A 16,794-nucleotide genomic window follows, 5' to 3' on the forward strand; every position below is an offset into this window, starting at 1 on the left:
AGTTCAGCTTCTTCAATGCTGGCAGCAATGTTAGCTGCAGGTGTGCTAATGTTAGCTGTAAATGTGCTAATTTTACCTGCAGGAGTGCTAATGTTAGGTGCAAGGGAGCTAATGTTAACTGCAAGCATGCTGATGTTACCTGTAGGCGTGCTAACATTAGCTTCAGGTGTGCTAACCTTAGCTGCAGACATGCTAACGTTAGCTGCAGACGTGCTAACCTTAGCTGCAGACGTGCTAACCTTAGCTGCAGACGTGCTAACATTAGCTGTGGGGAACTTGGCTTTCAGGCCATCAAACCATCCATCCACTCCTCAGCTTTTGGGGTGATTCAGTGTGTGACCAGGTGTTTCCTCAGGTGAGACACTTTGACTGTGTTGGACTTGAACTAGCAGCAGGGTGACGTACGATATCTCTCTCACCCTGATGCTGTCAGATACCAAAGTTTGGCACCGATGGATTTAACGGCTGTGATGTCAGTATGTAGCACCAGCGTTAGAGGGGAAGGTACACTGAAGGTACCTAACAGCAGAGGAGAGCTCCTCCGCTCACATTCAAATAGTCTGATGCGGAATTATTTAAATTTCTAATTTATGAAGCATGATGCCAAAACTCTCCTCGGGAACTTGACTCAGATGATAGATGGTGACTGTTGTGAAGTGGACAACCTTCGTACCCTCCGCCCACGACGCCTCCTCACCCGCATCAGAGCCCCTCCCTCCCTCCCTCCCCTCCCTCAGTGTGGGTTAAACACTGCAGCAGATTTACACTTCAACAAAAGCACTTAAAAGCACAGAAAGAAAGGCAGGAAGGAGCGATGATGCTGGACGATCCTGCAAATACTCGACTGAAACTGTGTGTCCAACCATGGTCACAGAGACGGAGAGGAACACATCCTGAGGAACACCAAAGAAGAAGGAGACAGAGCAGCACTACACTTATTTAAAGCAGCGACCAACATCGCTGCTTTATCTCCTGTATAGTCTTTACTCTTGTTTCCTGTTTTATTTTGGTGATCGTCTCCTCGACATTTGTTACTTCCTGCCTCGGTGTTTTCCCACCCCTGTGATTGGCTGCACCTGTTCCTCACCACCTCACCTGTCCTCACTCCCCTCGTCAGTCAGCCTTTACTTATAGATCCAGATCCTTTGTGCTGTGCTGTCAGGACAGGAACAGGAGGAACAAACACCCCCCAAACTCAGGCAGAATCCAACCAGCAGATTTAAGATGCATTCAGGTGCAGCTGAAAGTCCATGAGCACGAATCAGAAACAGAGAAAACAGAAACATGCACACACTGATGAAGAGAAGCTATAGAAAATAGAAACGGGTGTTTTTATTTGTTTTCATCAGTGTTTTCATGTGCAGCACTTCTACAGCCACTCCTGTTAAAAAGGAGCTTTATAAATAAAACTTACTTCCCAGTTTATTTCCCAGTCGGATTCCTTTATGGAAGTGTGGTGGGACATTTCTGGAATAGCCCTTTAACGGTGGTGGGTAGTAACAAGCTGTGTTGAATTAACTGCAGATTAGTTGTTGTGGGTCTTTTCACCCACAGACATTTAAGATGAAATACAGTTTTACTCGATGATGTTCTCACTCATTGGTCTTATTAAAGGTCCCACATTCTGTTTATGTTCATATTTGTAGTTGGACGTCCTAGAACAGATGTTTTCTCACACATTTATTGATATTTGACTCTGCAGCCTTTACTCTGAGTCCAGTAGTTACTTTTATCTCTACGTGAGGTAATAATACTTTTACTCGAGCGTCCGCTGAAGAAAAGAAGTGATTAAGAACCATTAATGTCATCGTAGTTTCCTCCGGTTCACTGTGTAGTAAACCCATCAGGCTGCAGGAGGCTGTTGGCATCAGATGTGTTCAGCTGTAATGAATAAAACTAGCAGCGTTACTATATCACATCAGGACAAACTAGAGCAGATGTCCTCCATTAAACCTTCACTTTCATACACCTCCTCTCCGTCACCGTATTAAATCCATACTGCACCACCTACCTTTCATCCTCTTATTTTAGGTCCAATTTTCAGTCACTTTTCACAGCTGACTCCCCCATGTTTCACCTCTCCTTTCCCTTCCCCGCCTCTCCCTCCGACTGGTTCACCTCCTCCTCTCCACCTAATGGGCTGATGTTTTTTTTATTATTATTGTTATATTACTTTGCACAGAAGCTTGGTGGAAACAGACTCAGTAGTAAGAGAGCAGCACACTGCTGTGTGACAGGATCATTATCATAACCTCCAAACTGAACTGGATCTGAAGGGGTCACATGTATCATCAGTGTTTACTGCGTTTCATCTTTATCTGCAGCCCTGAACTGAAGTTAATGATGCACGTTAGCGTCGGCAGCTGGCATTTCTCTCTCTCTTTGATCGGCCTCGCTGTGGTTCATAATGCTGCCGACCGCTTTCATTTCCGTCCTGATGTCGCTAACTTTAATGCTCTGTACAGTAATCAGAAATTAATGGCCGTTATCGTTTAAAGCTTTTAGTTTGTGTCTCTGCTGGGGGGGTGGGGGTGGGGGGTACAGATCAATTATCCCATCAATCTATTTGTCTTCCTGTTGCTCCTCAGGCTGCTTTATATTGTGGACAGAAACACCCTGAGGCCCAGGTCGCTTCTTTATGCCTCATTGATTAATAAATAGAGGTCTCAAACTAAAGGGCTCGGTTTCCCAGAGTCCTTAGCTTTTCACACCTGTTGACCCAGCTTTGAGCTGCCATTGGTCAGTTCTGTCTCTTCTCTCACATCCTCTGAACACCGTGACACTAAAAAGACATTTTTCAGACAAATCGGAAGGAAATTAACTTTGTCTGAGACTCAGCGACCTCAGCGACAGTCACTGACGATAAATAGAAGCTTTGTGTGTTTGAAGACAAACTGACGTCCTCAGTGACTCTGAAGCTGCACCTGCTGCACCTGCTGCACCTGCTGCACCTGCTGCACCTGCTCATTTCAGTCCAGAGCTAGTTAGCATGGAAGCTAACAGCAGGCTAACAGCTGTCTGTCAGTCTGAACAACAGCTGACTACAAGCTGCACTGAGCTCCAGACTGACTGATGTTAGACACTGAACAGGTCGGAGTCAGCTGGTGTTCAGGTAGATTATTGATAGATTATTGACGCCCACTCAGGAGACAGGAAGTGGAGACCATCTCAGACCTCTGACAGCCTGTAGTGACACCTCTGTAGCTGTAGAGGATCTCTGGGGGAAGCTGAGCTCGTGTCTCTAACGTCCAGCATACAAACTGAGGGACGTTTGTGATTTTAGCTTCTCAAAAATGCCTCTCAGTGTTTTAATTAGCTCTGATCAAGTTCAGGTAGAAGGTAGATTTCAGGTTGTTACTCCTGTGAGGACGATGAGCACAGAGACCTTCCTGAGACCGAGGCAGACATCTTGGCTCGTCACAGTAGGAAAAGTACAGGTGTTAATATCAGTGATGGCTCCAGCCCTCAGACTGCTGCAGCTGAATGGAATGTACTCACACCTGTGCTGTCCCTGCTGTGACCAGTCAGATCGTTCTAACGGTCAGACGGCTCACCTGACGCTCTGCAGAGGCCCGATAACGACCTGCTCACCTGAACCAGGTGTGTCAGAGTGTCAGGATCCAGCAGGCTGTTTCTTCTTCTGCTGCTGTTTGAGGGGTTAAGTGGAGCCGTTTGTGCTCTCAGCAGGATTCAGTACTACAGACACATGTGGTGCAGTGAGAAGGACTATATGTGCTTTAGTAGGAAGTGACACAAGTACAAGCTCCTCATTTTGGTACTTGAAGTACTTGAATAATCGTCTGCTGCTCTCATGAATGAATCTTATGTTGTAACCTACAGGTGAGTTTAGAAGTGAAGCATTTTGTCTTCTCGTTGTGTCTCTGATGAACCCAGACTGAGAAGCTCTGCAGTGAAACTGGTCGTCTGCAGAGAGGACGTGAAATCAGGGAGCACTCAGACGGCAGCAGCACACTCAGGAAACACTGATGGCTGCAGTCAGAGAGCCGCTCGTCTCCTCAGGAGTCAGGCCGTCTGAGCCGTCGCACAGCAGGAGGACATGATGGAGGAGGAGGAGGAGGAGGAGGAGGAGGAGGGCCCTCAGGTGTGATCAGCTCCTGCTCACTGAGGGTAATAAAACCCTGGGAGCAGAGACAGAGCCGGAGAAAGAGGAAGAAGTTGTTTTCAGGAGAATTTTCTGTCTCCAGGTCCACTTACCAGAGCTTTTAGCTGTTTCACACAGTCTTCATCAGTGGATAGTTTGCTCAGTGGCAGTAGTGGAAAGTAAAAAGCACATTTACTTCTTTAAGGAATGTCCTTCAGTCCAGACTTGATGTATTTGTACCAAACATGTTTCCATGTGACCTCCTTCTCCTCCATCACATCATGTTTTCACTCATTCCTTTGAAAGCTTTAGTTACTTAGTAAGTTTAGGATTTCTCATCCCATTCACCAACTACTTAAAGGTGCAGTCTGTAGACATTTTATACTTAACCTGGTCTGAAAATGACTATTTTCCAGGATGCTGCAGGATTTAATATGTTTTATGAGACATGAGGGCAGAAACTCAGAGGAGAAAGTTGCTGTTGTCTTTTTTTTTTCAACATCATGACGTAACATAAGGGCGTAACGTGTGTTGGGCTCTGCTGCGGCTCAGTGTGCAGTAGTAGGAGGTAGTGAGTCACGTTACAGTGAGCTGGTGGGTTTGAATTTTATCACATATCATCATGATAAATTACTGTGTGTGTGCAGGTTACAGGAAAGCTGCCAGCTTTGTGCCGGAGTGTGTTTAGTGCAGCAATAACAAACAGCTGATGTAGACGGCGGCAGAGCAGCTCCTCCTGTGAGTGTGGTGGCTTTAAACTGAGCGATATGTGGTTAAACCAAGAGGATCCTCCAGGTCTCTGTCTGTAGGGATCCTTTCCATGATGCTGTCACACTCTTAGAATAACATTTAAGAAAAATGAAGCATGTGAATACCTCCACCTCGTCTGCTTACAGGACACTGTGTGTGTGTGTGTGTGAGCTCCACATTTGGTTTAGTTATGAGGCTCCAGCTTCCTTCATTAATTCTGCTTCTTTGGACAGATGGCAGAGAGAAGCTGAGTGAACATCGATGACAACCAGTCAAGTTGAAAAACTGCCAAACATCCAGAAACACACTCCAGAGAAATGTGTAAGCAGAGCGTGGCTGCGTGACCTTCCAGAGCTGCAGCGTCAGCACCGAGCGCCACGCCAGCAGCATAAATGCATGACTAACAGCTGTGGCCCTGCGCTCTGCGGGAGCCGCCGCTCGTGTAGATATCCACGCTCAACCACGTCCCGAAATCAATTATGTGCTCGTGGTGCTGCCGGAGGGCCCTCCAGCTCGCCCTGAAGGTGCTCACTCCAACACACACTCCAACCACTCCACCGACTAACTTGTCCGCTGTGTGACTAAAAATATTCTCTAGGGGTGTCCTGCTGCTTTTAACTTCCCCAAACTGTTAAATAACAGCTCTGACAGTCCAGCAGCTGAAGAGAGGAGCCGACGTGGAGATGGAGATCTGTGCCGAGCAGCAGAGACTCCGTTCGTCTCTCAGATTCGCTCGATAAAACCTCTTGTCTTGAAAACCCCTGAGGGAAGCATTAAAGCCTCAGAGAGCCGATCAGCCTCTGCTCAGCTCGCTGCGCACACAATCTTCTTTCTTCGTCCACGGCCTGACGGACCGGAGGCCTCCTGAGGATCAGACGGCTCCGTTCCCTTCTTCATGTTCACTTTAAGTGGAGTCGTGTTTGCTCTTATCTGGTTGGGTCTTGTGGTTTCGTCCAGTCGCTGCTTCCTGTTTTATTTTGAAGTCCTCTCGTCTTCTTCCACTTCCACTTCCTGCCTCCGTGTCTTTTCCCGCCATCGTCCCACTTGATCCTGACGCTCTGACATCATGCACACGGTGGCCAACGATTAACCTCACGAGGGCGGCCTCCGTATTTGAAGCCAGGCGCCAAAGAGGTGCATGATGGGAAACCCCTGGCTGTCACCTGATCAAAGAGCTGATCGGCTCTTTAGACCACAAACGGAGGAACATTTTCTGTGTAACTGAAATATTTAATTCTAGATTTTGTCTGTGTGGTTAATAATAATATTTATTATTATTATAAACATGAGTGAAAGAAAAGCAGCGAGCTCCGTCTGCAACAACCCTGGAGAGGAACGGTACTAAAAACTTTCTATATATTATATAGAGTCTGAAGTGTTCACTCAGTAAACTCTGAGCCTCTGATGGTTTACTGGTTTACTGGTCAGGCCTTTGTAGGTGTCTACTGTTTGTGCCAAACCCAAAGAGATGGTTTTAAAGGCATGATGACGTGACTCTAGTCCAAATATCCCACAGCGGTCAAACCAGGAGCTAAAAGAGGCTGAAAGGCTGAGTGTGTGTGTGTGTGTGTGTGTGAGTGTGTGTGTGTGTGTGTGTGTGTGTGAGTGTGTGTGTGTGTGTGTGTGTGTGTGTGTGTCCAGTCTCATCCTATTAGTCTCTGCAGAAATGGGGTCTTAAATGTAACCATGTCACAGCAGACCCCCCCGAGCACAACGGCTACTTTCTAACAGGATAACGTCCTTATTTGTTTGAACCGCACACAATTAGATTAACACACACACACACACACACACACACACTCTCCCTCTGGTTGCTGCTTCTCTGTCCTCCACACTCAGCTTTACATTCAGTGCAAACAGATAAAACTTTATTGACATGTTACAGCAGACAAAACATAAAGAAGTTGTTAGTTTTAAATTAGGAGACATTAAAAACACACTGACATCATAAAGAAGATAAACATGCCTTTAATATTTGTACCATATCTTTGAGTTTATACTCAAACTGTGCAAATATTTGTGCAGAACACGTCCAGCATCCATAAAGGTGTGAATAATAAATACAATACACACAATAGTACGATAAATGTGCTAACGCTATGCTAGCAGGATTGAGCCAATATGATTATATGAATATAATTTCACAGCCTGTTTAACACCAGCTAACCAGCGATGTCTCTGTCTGTCTGTTCCTGTCGCTGCAGTCTGAAGCTCTGAGTGTGAGGTGATCATCTGTTTTCCAAGATGGCCGACAATAGCACAAAGGCTCTCCTGTGAGCAACGATCATTAAACTGATCAAAGACGTGATCAGAGGCTCAGAGGGGATCCGTCTACTTCCTGCAGCTCGTGTGTCACCGTCTCCATCCTGTGGTGTTCAGAGGACGAGGACCTGAAGGAGGACACCCACCGCTGGAGATAAGCTAGCTTGGTCAGGTGTCTGTAAACAGAGGTCCCTGTTGCTATGGTTACTGCAGCCAGCGCATCACTTCAGACAACAGTTTCAACGGACTCCCAGCGGCCAATCAGAATCCAGGATTCATCCAGACCACATGGTGTAAGTGTTGATGACATCTGAAGAATCTGAATCTTCTCCTGTGCAGGACGTCAGTCAATGACAGACCAAGTAACCATAACTAACCATAACTAACCATAACTAACCATAACTAACCGTAACCATAGTAACAGTCACAGTTTCAGGTTCACTGTGTGAATATTCTCTATTTGTTCACTACAGATGATCTGGTGTCCCGCTCACTTCATGTGTACATACATTATTCATGTTACAGAAGCTCCGTGACCAGGAATCGTGTCAGAAAATCACCGTGGAGTCACCGTGGAGTCACCGTGGAGTCACCGTGGAGTCGCCGTGGAGTCACCTGGCGCCGCGCTGACTCCTGTCACCCTGTCACTTATCTGGAGAAGCCGTCTGCAGCCGGAGCTGTCGCCCGAGGCCGAGCAGGCCGCCATGAAAGCACCGCAGGCGATGAAGGAGCTCAGAGAAAAGGGAAACAAAGGCGGTCACAGTGTTTATCTGCTCGGCTGTGGCCACAGCGGCAAGGTGCCCGTGTGGAGATACCACCTGTCAGGATGGATAGCACGCTCTCAGCTGTGTGTTACAGCCATTTCTAATGTCTTTCCAACACGAACAGAACACAGAATAGAGTAGAACTGACCTTTATTGTTCCGGAGTGGAAATCTGTCTGCTGCTCAGATTAGACATTTAAGAAGCCGTTCATGTCGGCGTGGCTGAGATTCACTCACCTGTTGAACTGAGGATATTTACAGGGGGAAAGGACTCCTCACTGAATTAAACATGAGTCCTCTCTGCTCCACCTTTCAGTAAAAGAGTGTGAAAACACACTGTTTAGATTTGGCTCCCTTTGTGATGTCACAAGTGGGATTTGATGGGCTAGTTTTTCGCTCCCCGACATGCAGCCTGACTTTGGAGCGTTATTTCTTGTAACCTAATTTAACGACATCATGAATGTGCAGCACTGCGAAAAACACCAAGAACAAAGTCTGAGCTTCCTGCTGCGAAGACAAATGAATCATCTGCTATAGTTTTTTATCTCAGATCCATTTAAACACTTGTTTAAATATAAAAAACACCTCCTGCCGCCGTCACTTCTCTGTGTTCTCTCGACAGACCGTCTGTCTCCTCAGAGATCTTTTAAATGACAGAAATCTGGAAAAAAAGTGTTTTAAAAAGTGAATTAAATTGTGTTCCTGTTTGCTTTGTCTGCCCACCTGGTCATAGAAACAGGAAAACACTTTATTGTGCACAGAAAGAGTTGCTGACGTGTTTTTCTTTTCTCAGATTGAATGAAATAATGAAATAAAGAGTGAAGGAACGATAAACGGACGTCTTTTGTCTTCTCGTGTTCTTTTTCTTCCTGTTTCTGTGTTTGAAGCTTCACTTGGTGTGAAACACAATCAGTCTGAACACAAACAGGTAAACAGGTGAACACTGGGTGAGCCTGAGGTTTTACTTCAGGGACGGTTTAAAATCTTTTACATTATGCAATTTTAAATAAATATACATACATGCATTGCAATCTTTATGACCGAGCGGCATCAATACGTAATGCTGCTGAATTATTCACAGCACTTTGGCCCCCAAGTGGTCGTGAGTTCACTCAGAGGTAATGTAAAGTGACCGGGTCTGTGTGAGAGTTTAAGTTTACTGTGGTGTTACGTGACGGGAGAACGGGCAGCGCCACGACAGGAAGTGGTCTGTCCTTTATTCAGGAGGTGAATGGAGGCTGGTAGTCCCTGGAAACAGAGCGCCATTTTCCAGCTGGACAGTTTTTCTGTTTCAGTGTGTGATTTCATGTCAGACTGGTGCAGAGAACGTGTTGTTTTAAATCTCAGAGGAAACAATACAAATGCAGTGGAGGAGGTCGGGGGGGCAGGTCTGCCAAGCTGGCTAACTTCCTGTTAGCCCTGAGCTAACTTCCTGTCGGTCCTCTGCTAACTTGAATGGGGATAAATTGATTTAATCGTTGGACTTCTAGACTCAAAAAAAAATGCGTTGTCTGATTTTCAGACGTCTCTTTCTGGAAAAAAAGTCTCATTAGGCCCCGAGCTGATCAATCAGGAGAGAAGTCTCCTCATTTCCTCATTGACTTCCATCCAATCAGACTTCTGTTTGGAGCCAGTGGAGTCGCCCCCTGCTGGACACTAGAGAGGACACGACTCTTTATACAGACTGATACCGACCAATCAGAGGACGCTTCTTTATAGACTGATACCGACCAATCAGAGGACGCTTCTTTACAGACTGATACCGACCAATCAGAGGACGCTTCTTTATACAGACTGATACCGACCAATCAGAGGACGCTTCTTTACAGACTGATACCGACCAATCAGAGGACGCTTCTTTATACAGACTGATACCGACCAATCAGAGGACGCTTCTTTACACAGACTGATACCGACCAATCAGAGGACGCTTCTTTATAGACTGATACCGACCAATCAGAGGACACTTCTTTACAGACTGATACCGACCAATCAGAGGACGCTTCTTTACAGACTGATACCGACCAATCAGAGGACGCTTCTTTACACAGACTGATACCGACCAATCAGAGGACGCTTCTTTATACAGACTGATACCGACCAATCAGAGGACGCTTCTTTATACAGACTGATACCGACCAATCAGAGGACGCTTCTTTATAGACTGATACCGACCAATCAGAGGACGCTTCTTTACAGACTGATACCGACCAATCAGAGGACGCTTCTTTATAGACTGATACCGACCAATCAGAGGACGCTTCTTTACAGACTGATACCGACCAATCAGAGGACGCTTCTTTATACAGACTGATACCGACCAATCAGAGGACGCTTCTTTATACAGACTGATACCGACCAATCAGAGGACGCTTCTTTATAGACTGATACCGACCAATCAGAGGACGCTTCTTTATAGACTGATACCGACCAATCAGAGGACGCTTCTTTACACAGACTGATACCGACCAATCAGAGGACGCTTCTTTACACAGACTGATACCGACCAATCAGAGGACGCTTCTTTACACAGACTGATACCGACCAATCAGAGGACGCTTCTTTACACAGACTGATACCGACCAATCAGAGGACGCTTCTTTACACAGACTGATACCGACCAATCAGAGGACGCTTCTTTACAGACTGATACCGACCAATCAGAGGACGCTTCTTTACAGACTGATACCGACCAATCAGAGGACGCTTCTTTACACAGACTGATACCGACCAATCAGAGGACGCTTCTTTACAGACTGATACCGACCAATCAGAGGACACCGACAGACTGTGTTTGAAACTGTTTTGTGTTCATAATTAACAGAAACTTTTCAGAACATATTATTATATTAGTTAAAATGTTGTGTTCATGTTCACAGTAACATTTTGAGGAGGAAACTCGTGTTTATTCCAGCAGCAGAAATTTTAGCATCTTTAAAAGCTTCTGTTTGCAGAGTGATGAGGAGATAATAACAGTTTTCCACCACAGGAGCTTATTGAGCCACAACCTGCAGCTCCCAAAACCTTTTAAAGGAACATTCCACTGATTTATCATTGCATTAACACAGACAACACATGGTGGACAGTTTGGGGAAAGAAAAAGACAAGATTAAAGTCGACGCAGCAGAGCCACAGATATCGTATTCTTTTATTCCATAAATCTTTTCTTCCTGGTCAAACTTTGGCATCTACATTACCCACGATGCACCTCAACCTGCTGACAGTTGGGTGTGAGATCGGGGGGTGTGTCATGCTAATAGCAGCTGATGCAGCCTGCGGCAGAGGAGTCACGAAAAGTCCAAAGTTGTCACATGCATTGAGGGCTTAAACACTTATGAGAGGTTTATTTATTCAGACAGACCGTCCTCACCAGGATCTGCCCTCGTTACACTAAACGACTCCACTGGAAGACGCTAACACCTTTCATTACGTTCAAATCAAAGTATTGACTGCAAGAAGGAAACAGCATATTCTGCTTTTGGCTCCCTGCCAGCTCGCAGGTATTAGACAGCACCACTGGTGTGAGTCTCCAGTTAGTCATCACCTTTAATATCACACATGTACACATTCATTTTTAGGATGCATGTTCTTTTCCCATGATTATTTCCTCCTTTGAGTCACTTTAGGTCTAACATACCTATTTTTTCACATCCATGTCAGTATATTTGTATCTTCAGAATCAAAGTCCGCTGGAGCAGACAAAGATAATTCTCCCGAAACACTCGGACAGAAAGCAGCGATGGTAAATTGTCTGATTCCATTATTCTTTGCTCTGTAAGTGCTCACAGTCGATCCCACCCCACCCGCCCTCCTCCTGCACAGCGAGCAGCGTTTCTACAGTCTCACCACGTCCTTTATTCAACCCTCAATACGAAGCCACTCCAAAATAAAAGCATAGCACTGGGACACAACAGCACAGCAGCAGAGAGAGGAGATATAATACAGCAATACTGAGTAGTACAATGTTAACAGGTTTAAACTTCAAGTCCAGCTGAAATCACAAAAGGTGTCTCTTTTTACTCAACATTTCTTGTGTTAACGGGAATAAAAGTGCCAGAGTTTGTAACGTCGAGGTCAATGAGACCATGGAGGTTTTAAACAGTAAAATCCACTAATTCCAGCAAAAGTTCAACTTTTGATGCAATCTTGTGCTGCTGACTCACAATAAATAACCTGCAAACCATAAAACCAGGTGTAGAAACAGTTTTGGACTGAACAGTGTTAGCAAACATCTGCAGCTGGCGAGCTGACTGCTAGGTGTCGGTGGATAGAAGATAACTCTGGTATTTTTAAACCTGGGAAGTATTTTTTTTTTTACATATTTCAGGTTTGAAGTGAATGGTCGTGTACAAATGGATTTGGAATTGGTCCAGTAGATCCAGTAGATCAGCCGCCAGCAAACACAGAGAGAGACCTGGAAGATCCTTTTGGTTTAACCACAAACAGCCGTTCTATCGCTCTCTGCACACACACCAGACTACATTCACTAAAACAGGGATTTTACCTCGCATTAAATAGGATAGGTTTGTCTGCTGCTGCGTCGAAGGTTAGTTTGTTTGTGTTATTGTGTGTTACACAAATATTGTGCTGGATTCAAACTGAGCCTTAAAAACATCAATGTCACATAATAACACAAACAATCTTACTTATCAAGACAACTGTAGACCAGCAGCTCCTGTTTAAAAAGACTGTTTTTGTCAATGGAGTCTGGTGGCTTTGAATAAAGCGATTTAATGGGTGTTTGATCTGATCGTGTTTTAATCCCAGGTCCAAATGGGGTCTGAACTGACCCATGTTGATGTTAGCAGGTCAGCTTTAGCCTCCAAACTCATGTCAGCCCAGCAGTATTCTACCTGTGACCTTTTATTTGTTCGCTCAGCTAAACTCTTAGTTTGTCTTATTAACGCAGCAGATCTGTAGCAGCAAAAACATGCAATTTAATTTCAGCTGGACTTTAAAATAATAAGCAGGAGTACAGTTTTATGTTCAAGCTAGTTCTGTACAAAAGCGGACTCCATCACCAGGGTTATGTTACACGTGTCTACAGTACTTCAGTCCAGCAAACTTCTGTTTCTGCTTTCCAAAAGATAAGAAGTGCATCTTTGAAAAAACATGCAGCTGCAAACTCTGACACACACACACACACACACACACACACACACACACACTGTGTTCACCCCCCTCCCAAAGTTAGATGAGTCCAGAGTGAGGAGGAGCGTCTTCATCAGGGTCGAGGTCAGCGCCGAGTGCACTTCCAGTCTGTATTGCTTTGGCAGGGAGCCCTCCGAAAAGGGGGCCGAGCTCCCCGTCCATCACGCCCATTAAATACTGCGAATAAATCATAATCTGGATGAAAACACACCTCGAGCTGCAGCAGCTTATCTAAACCACAAGCACAGAGGAAAATGTAAGGATGGAGGAGGAGGAGGAGGAGGAGGAGGAGGAGGAGGAGGAGGAGGAGGAGGAAGGACTGAAGGGAGTCGAACAGCTCAGACATCCACATGATTCTCAGCTCTCCTGCTCCACTTTCCCCCCTTTAAAGCCTCTGGCCACCACCTTAATGAGAAATTCCCAGGGAGAGGTGTAACATCCAACGCTTCACAGACAAGAGGGAATACTACACATGGCGGGGGGGGGGGACTCCATCCATCGTAATGTACACGCCCCAAGTTACAGCTTTAGATGGAGGAGGAAGCCGAAGGAAAACAGTGAGAGGAACAGGCACAGAGAGGAAGATGCTCACATTTTCCCTGATCTTGTGTTCCTTGAGTGCCCATTTTATCTGCGATAAAGGACACTTAGTGATATTTGTTCTCTTCCAGTAAAACCCTTAGGCAAGCCTCCTCTCCTTCGCATGCACACACACACTCCCACGGACACACAGAAAAACACACCACGGTTCTGTTTGTACTTTAAATTACAGAACACAGACCCTGTATCCTCTCGACTTCCGTTTGGAAATAAAATCAAATCACTCTCCTTTACAGTCATTGAATACACAATTACACTGTATTCTTAAATAACATTAAAGATAATTGATTCAGCCACTTGACTGTGACTGTCTGAAATCTCCCTCTTTGTCGGGATCAGCTCTGACTCAGCTAACAGCCTTCAGACAATCACAAGGAGCAGAGAAAATGGACGCAGTTTCCTCCTTAATGTGCGAGTGTTTGTGTTGATGCTGAGGGAGGTCAGTCCCGGTCAGAGAGGAGTCACTCTTTATCTGCAGATTAACGCCCTTTCTGTCCGTCCGTCCGTCCGCCTAGAAGAACGTCCCCTTCGTGTCCCTGCACAGTATCCTCTTGAAGGCCTTCCTGAAGTCGTTGTTGAAGATGGTGTAGATGACCGGGTTGAGGCAGGAGTTGCAGTAGCCGATCCAGAAGAAGAATTTAAACAAGGGGTTGGGGATGCTGCAGGTCTCGGGGCACACCGCCTGGAGGGAGTAAGAGAAGAAGAAAGGGAACCAGCAGATCACAAACCCCCCCATCACCACGGCCAAGACGAAGGTGAACCTCTTCTCGCGGTTGGCCATGGCCTTGCGGCGGGATGTGGGCGTGCCCTGAGTCTTAGAGGTTTCCTCGGGTACCAGTTTGGTGCCGGACGATGTGGCCACGGTGTTTTTGTATCTGCTGGCCAGGTTCAGCACCTGAACTTTAAACCCTTTGCTTTGGGACAATCCCACAGTTTTCCCGTCAGTCTTGTTCTTCTCCTTTTTGCCGTCTTCGTCCATCTCCAGCTCGCCGTCGGACCCGGAGCTGGAGGTGTTGTCGGGCAGCGCTTCGTCATCAGGATGTGTCTGGGACACTTTGTGTGGGGCGGCTGAGAGGAGTTCACGCTGTGGGATTGATCGGTTGGACGTGGACTTCTGGACTGGAGCCGTACTGGCATCAGGATCGTAGTGCCGAGCGTCCTGGCTCGCTGTGTTCTCAGGCGGGTTTTGAAAGGATGACGGCGTGGAATCCGAGCCGGACATTTTGGTCGGGACTTTTTCTCCTTGGCTGCCCGTCGTACCGCCGTGATCCCTGCTCTGTTGTGACTGCTCCGACACCTTCGCCGGAGGCTCGTTGGCTGCCACGCTGGTATTTCCTCCTCCCGCCGCCGCCGCTTTCTGCTTCTGCACTGGCGGGCGGCGCGTGTGCTGCTTCGCGATCTGATAAATCCTCACGTACACCAGAATCATTATCACACAGGGGGCGAAGAAGGAGCCGATGGTGGAGTAGAGGATATACCAGCGCTCGTTGTTCAGTTCGCACACCTCCTCGCCTCCCTCGCTCTTGTCCAGGGTGAGAAGAGGCGGGAACGAGATGACCGCAGAGATCAGCCAGACCACGATAATGGCGGCTTTGATGCGTAAGGGAGTGCGTTTGGCGCCGTAGGACACGGGCTGAGAGATGGACAGGTAGCGGTCCAGGGCGATGGCGCACAGGTGCACAATGGAGGAGGTGCAGAAGAGGACGTCCAGCGCCAAGTAGATCTCACACCAAATGGAGCTGAACGCCCAGTAGCCCTGCAGCTCGTTCGCCAACGAGAAGGGAATAATCAGCGTGGCCACTAAAATGTCTGCCGCGGCCAGCGACACCAGGAAGAGGTTCTGAGCCCCCTTGAGGGATCGCGACGTCAGGACGGCGATGATGACCAGGATGTTCCCGACGATGGTCAGGAGCATCATGAAGGTGATGGCGATGGCGAAGGCTGCGGTGGCTTGCGGGGTGTAAGGCGAGGTCCTGGCGGTGCTGCGGTTGCAGGGTCGGGTGCCGGAGACGAGGCTGATGTTCCTGCTGGGGAGTCCGCCGAGCTCCGACAGGCAGGGCGCATCAGGAGCGGCGGCCATGTTGGCGAAAACGTTACAAGCGGTCTCTTACAGAGCGAGAGGCTGCAGAGCGCCGTTTCTGTGGTACAACATCGAGGAGCAGGAAGTCTCCGTGAGGAGGGGCGACGGTCAGGGTGAAGCCATGTGATCTTCGGACTGCCAGGAGGATCTACAAGAGAAGGACACATTCGTTTAATCCACGAGCAGCATTTATGTTTTATATATGTTTAATTTTAGCAGACAACACAAACACATACATCTTTATGCTAACAAAACTAAATCACACAAATCGATTTGTTAAATTTGTTAATGGAGTTTAATAAAGGCAGGTACTATTTACACACAGGTGTAAAACCCAAACCATCTTCTCCTAAACATAACCAACCTGATAATAATAAAAGATTCATGAAACGACTTGATTCACCGTCAGTTTGATCCATTCAGCCCGACAACATTCAGACAGTCTAGAAGAGACGAAGAATTAAACCATTTTATCCCAATTTAAGTTAGCAGAGGGCTAACAGGAAGTTAGCAGAGGGCTAACAGGAAGTTAGCTGACTCTATGGGCCCAACGCTGAGGAGGATTTGGAAACTTTTCTGTCTTCAGGTTCCTTTGAGCCTCCAGCGCTGCGTCCAGGTCTCCGTGGTCACACCTGTCTCCCTTACTTCCTGTCTGCCTCCTCGCTCACCTGTCTAACACCCGCCCCCTACATGGCTTCCTCTTTTGTTCCCGTCGTCGTTACTATGACCACTAGAGGTCGCTGACGTCCAAATCGGTCGTTTTCACCCCTTTGAAGAGACGACCGGTAATCTGACTGCAGCTTCGGGATCCAGGAGATCCAGAGTTTGTGATCTGCTGTAGTTTTATTATAAATGTAGATAAAAACTGACTTGACGCTGGTGTGAGTGTGTTTTAGACGCTAAATGAAGGAAGCAGACAAACACGTTCAAGTCATTTTGTCCAGATTTTCATCAGGTTACAAACAGAAACTGAAGAGATTAAAGTTGAATTGCAGATTTCAGTTGATTCCTCAGATGAGTGTGTGTTTTTCTTCCTCCTTCCTGAATCTCATCAGATGCTCCAGAGGAGCTCCTTCTCCCTCCGAG

The 16,794-nt window shown here is 46.7% G+C and overlaps 1 protein-coding gene across 1 annotated transcript; it reads right to left on the bottom strand.

The window, feature by feature from the left end:
- Positions 1–14,139: 14,139 nt before the first annotated feature.
- LOC139219067 (alpha-2B adrenergic receptor) lies at positions 14,140–15,708 on the bottom strand. The gene has a single exon (XM_070850855.1). The coding sequence runs from the start codon at positions 15,706–15,708 to the stop codon at positions 14,140–14,142; it is 1,569 nt and encodes a 522-aa protein (XP_070706956.1).
- Between the last annotated feature and the right edge of the window lie 1,086 nt (positions 15,709–16,794).

The sequence above is a fragment of the Pempheris klunzingeri genome, chromosome 19, assembly GCF_042242105.1.
Source record: "Pempheris klunzingeri isolate RE-2024b chromosome 19, fPemKlu1.hap1, whole genome shotgun sequence".
NCBI classification, from domain to species: Eukaryota; Metazoa; Chordata; class Actinopteri; order Acropomatiformes; family Pempheridae; genus Pempheris; species Pempheris klunzingeri.

Coding starts and splice junctions, on each gene's coding strand:
- LOC139219067 (XM_070850855.1), bottom strand. CDS start 15,708: ATGGCCGCCGCTCCTGATGCGCCCTGCCTGTCGGAGCTCGGCGGACTC.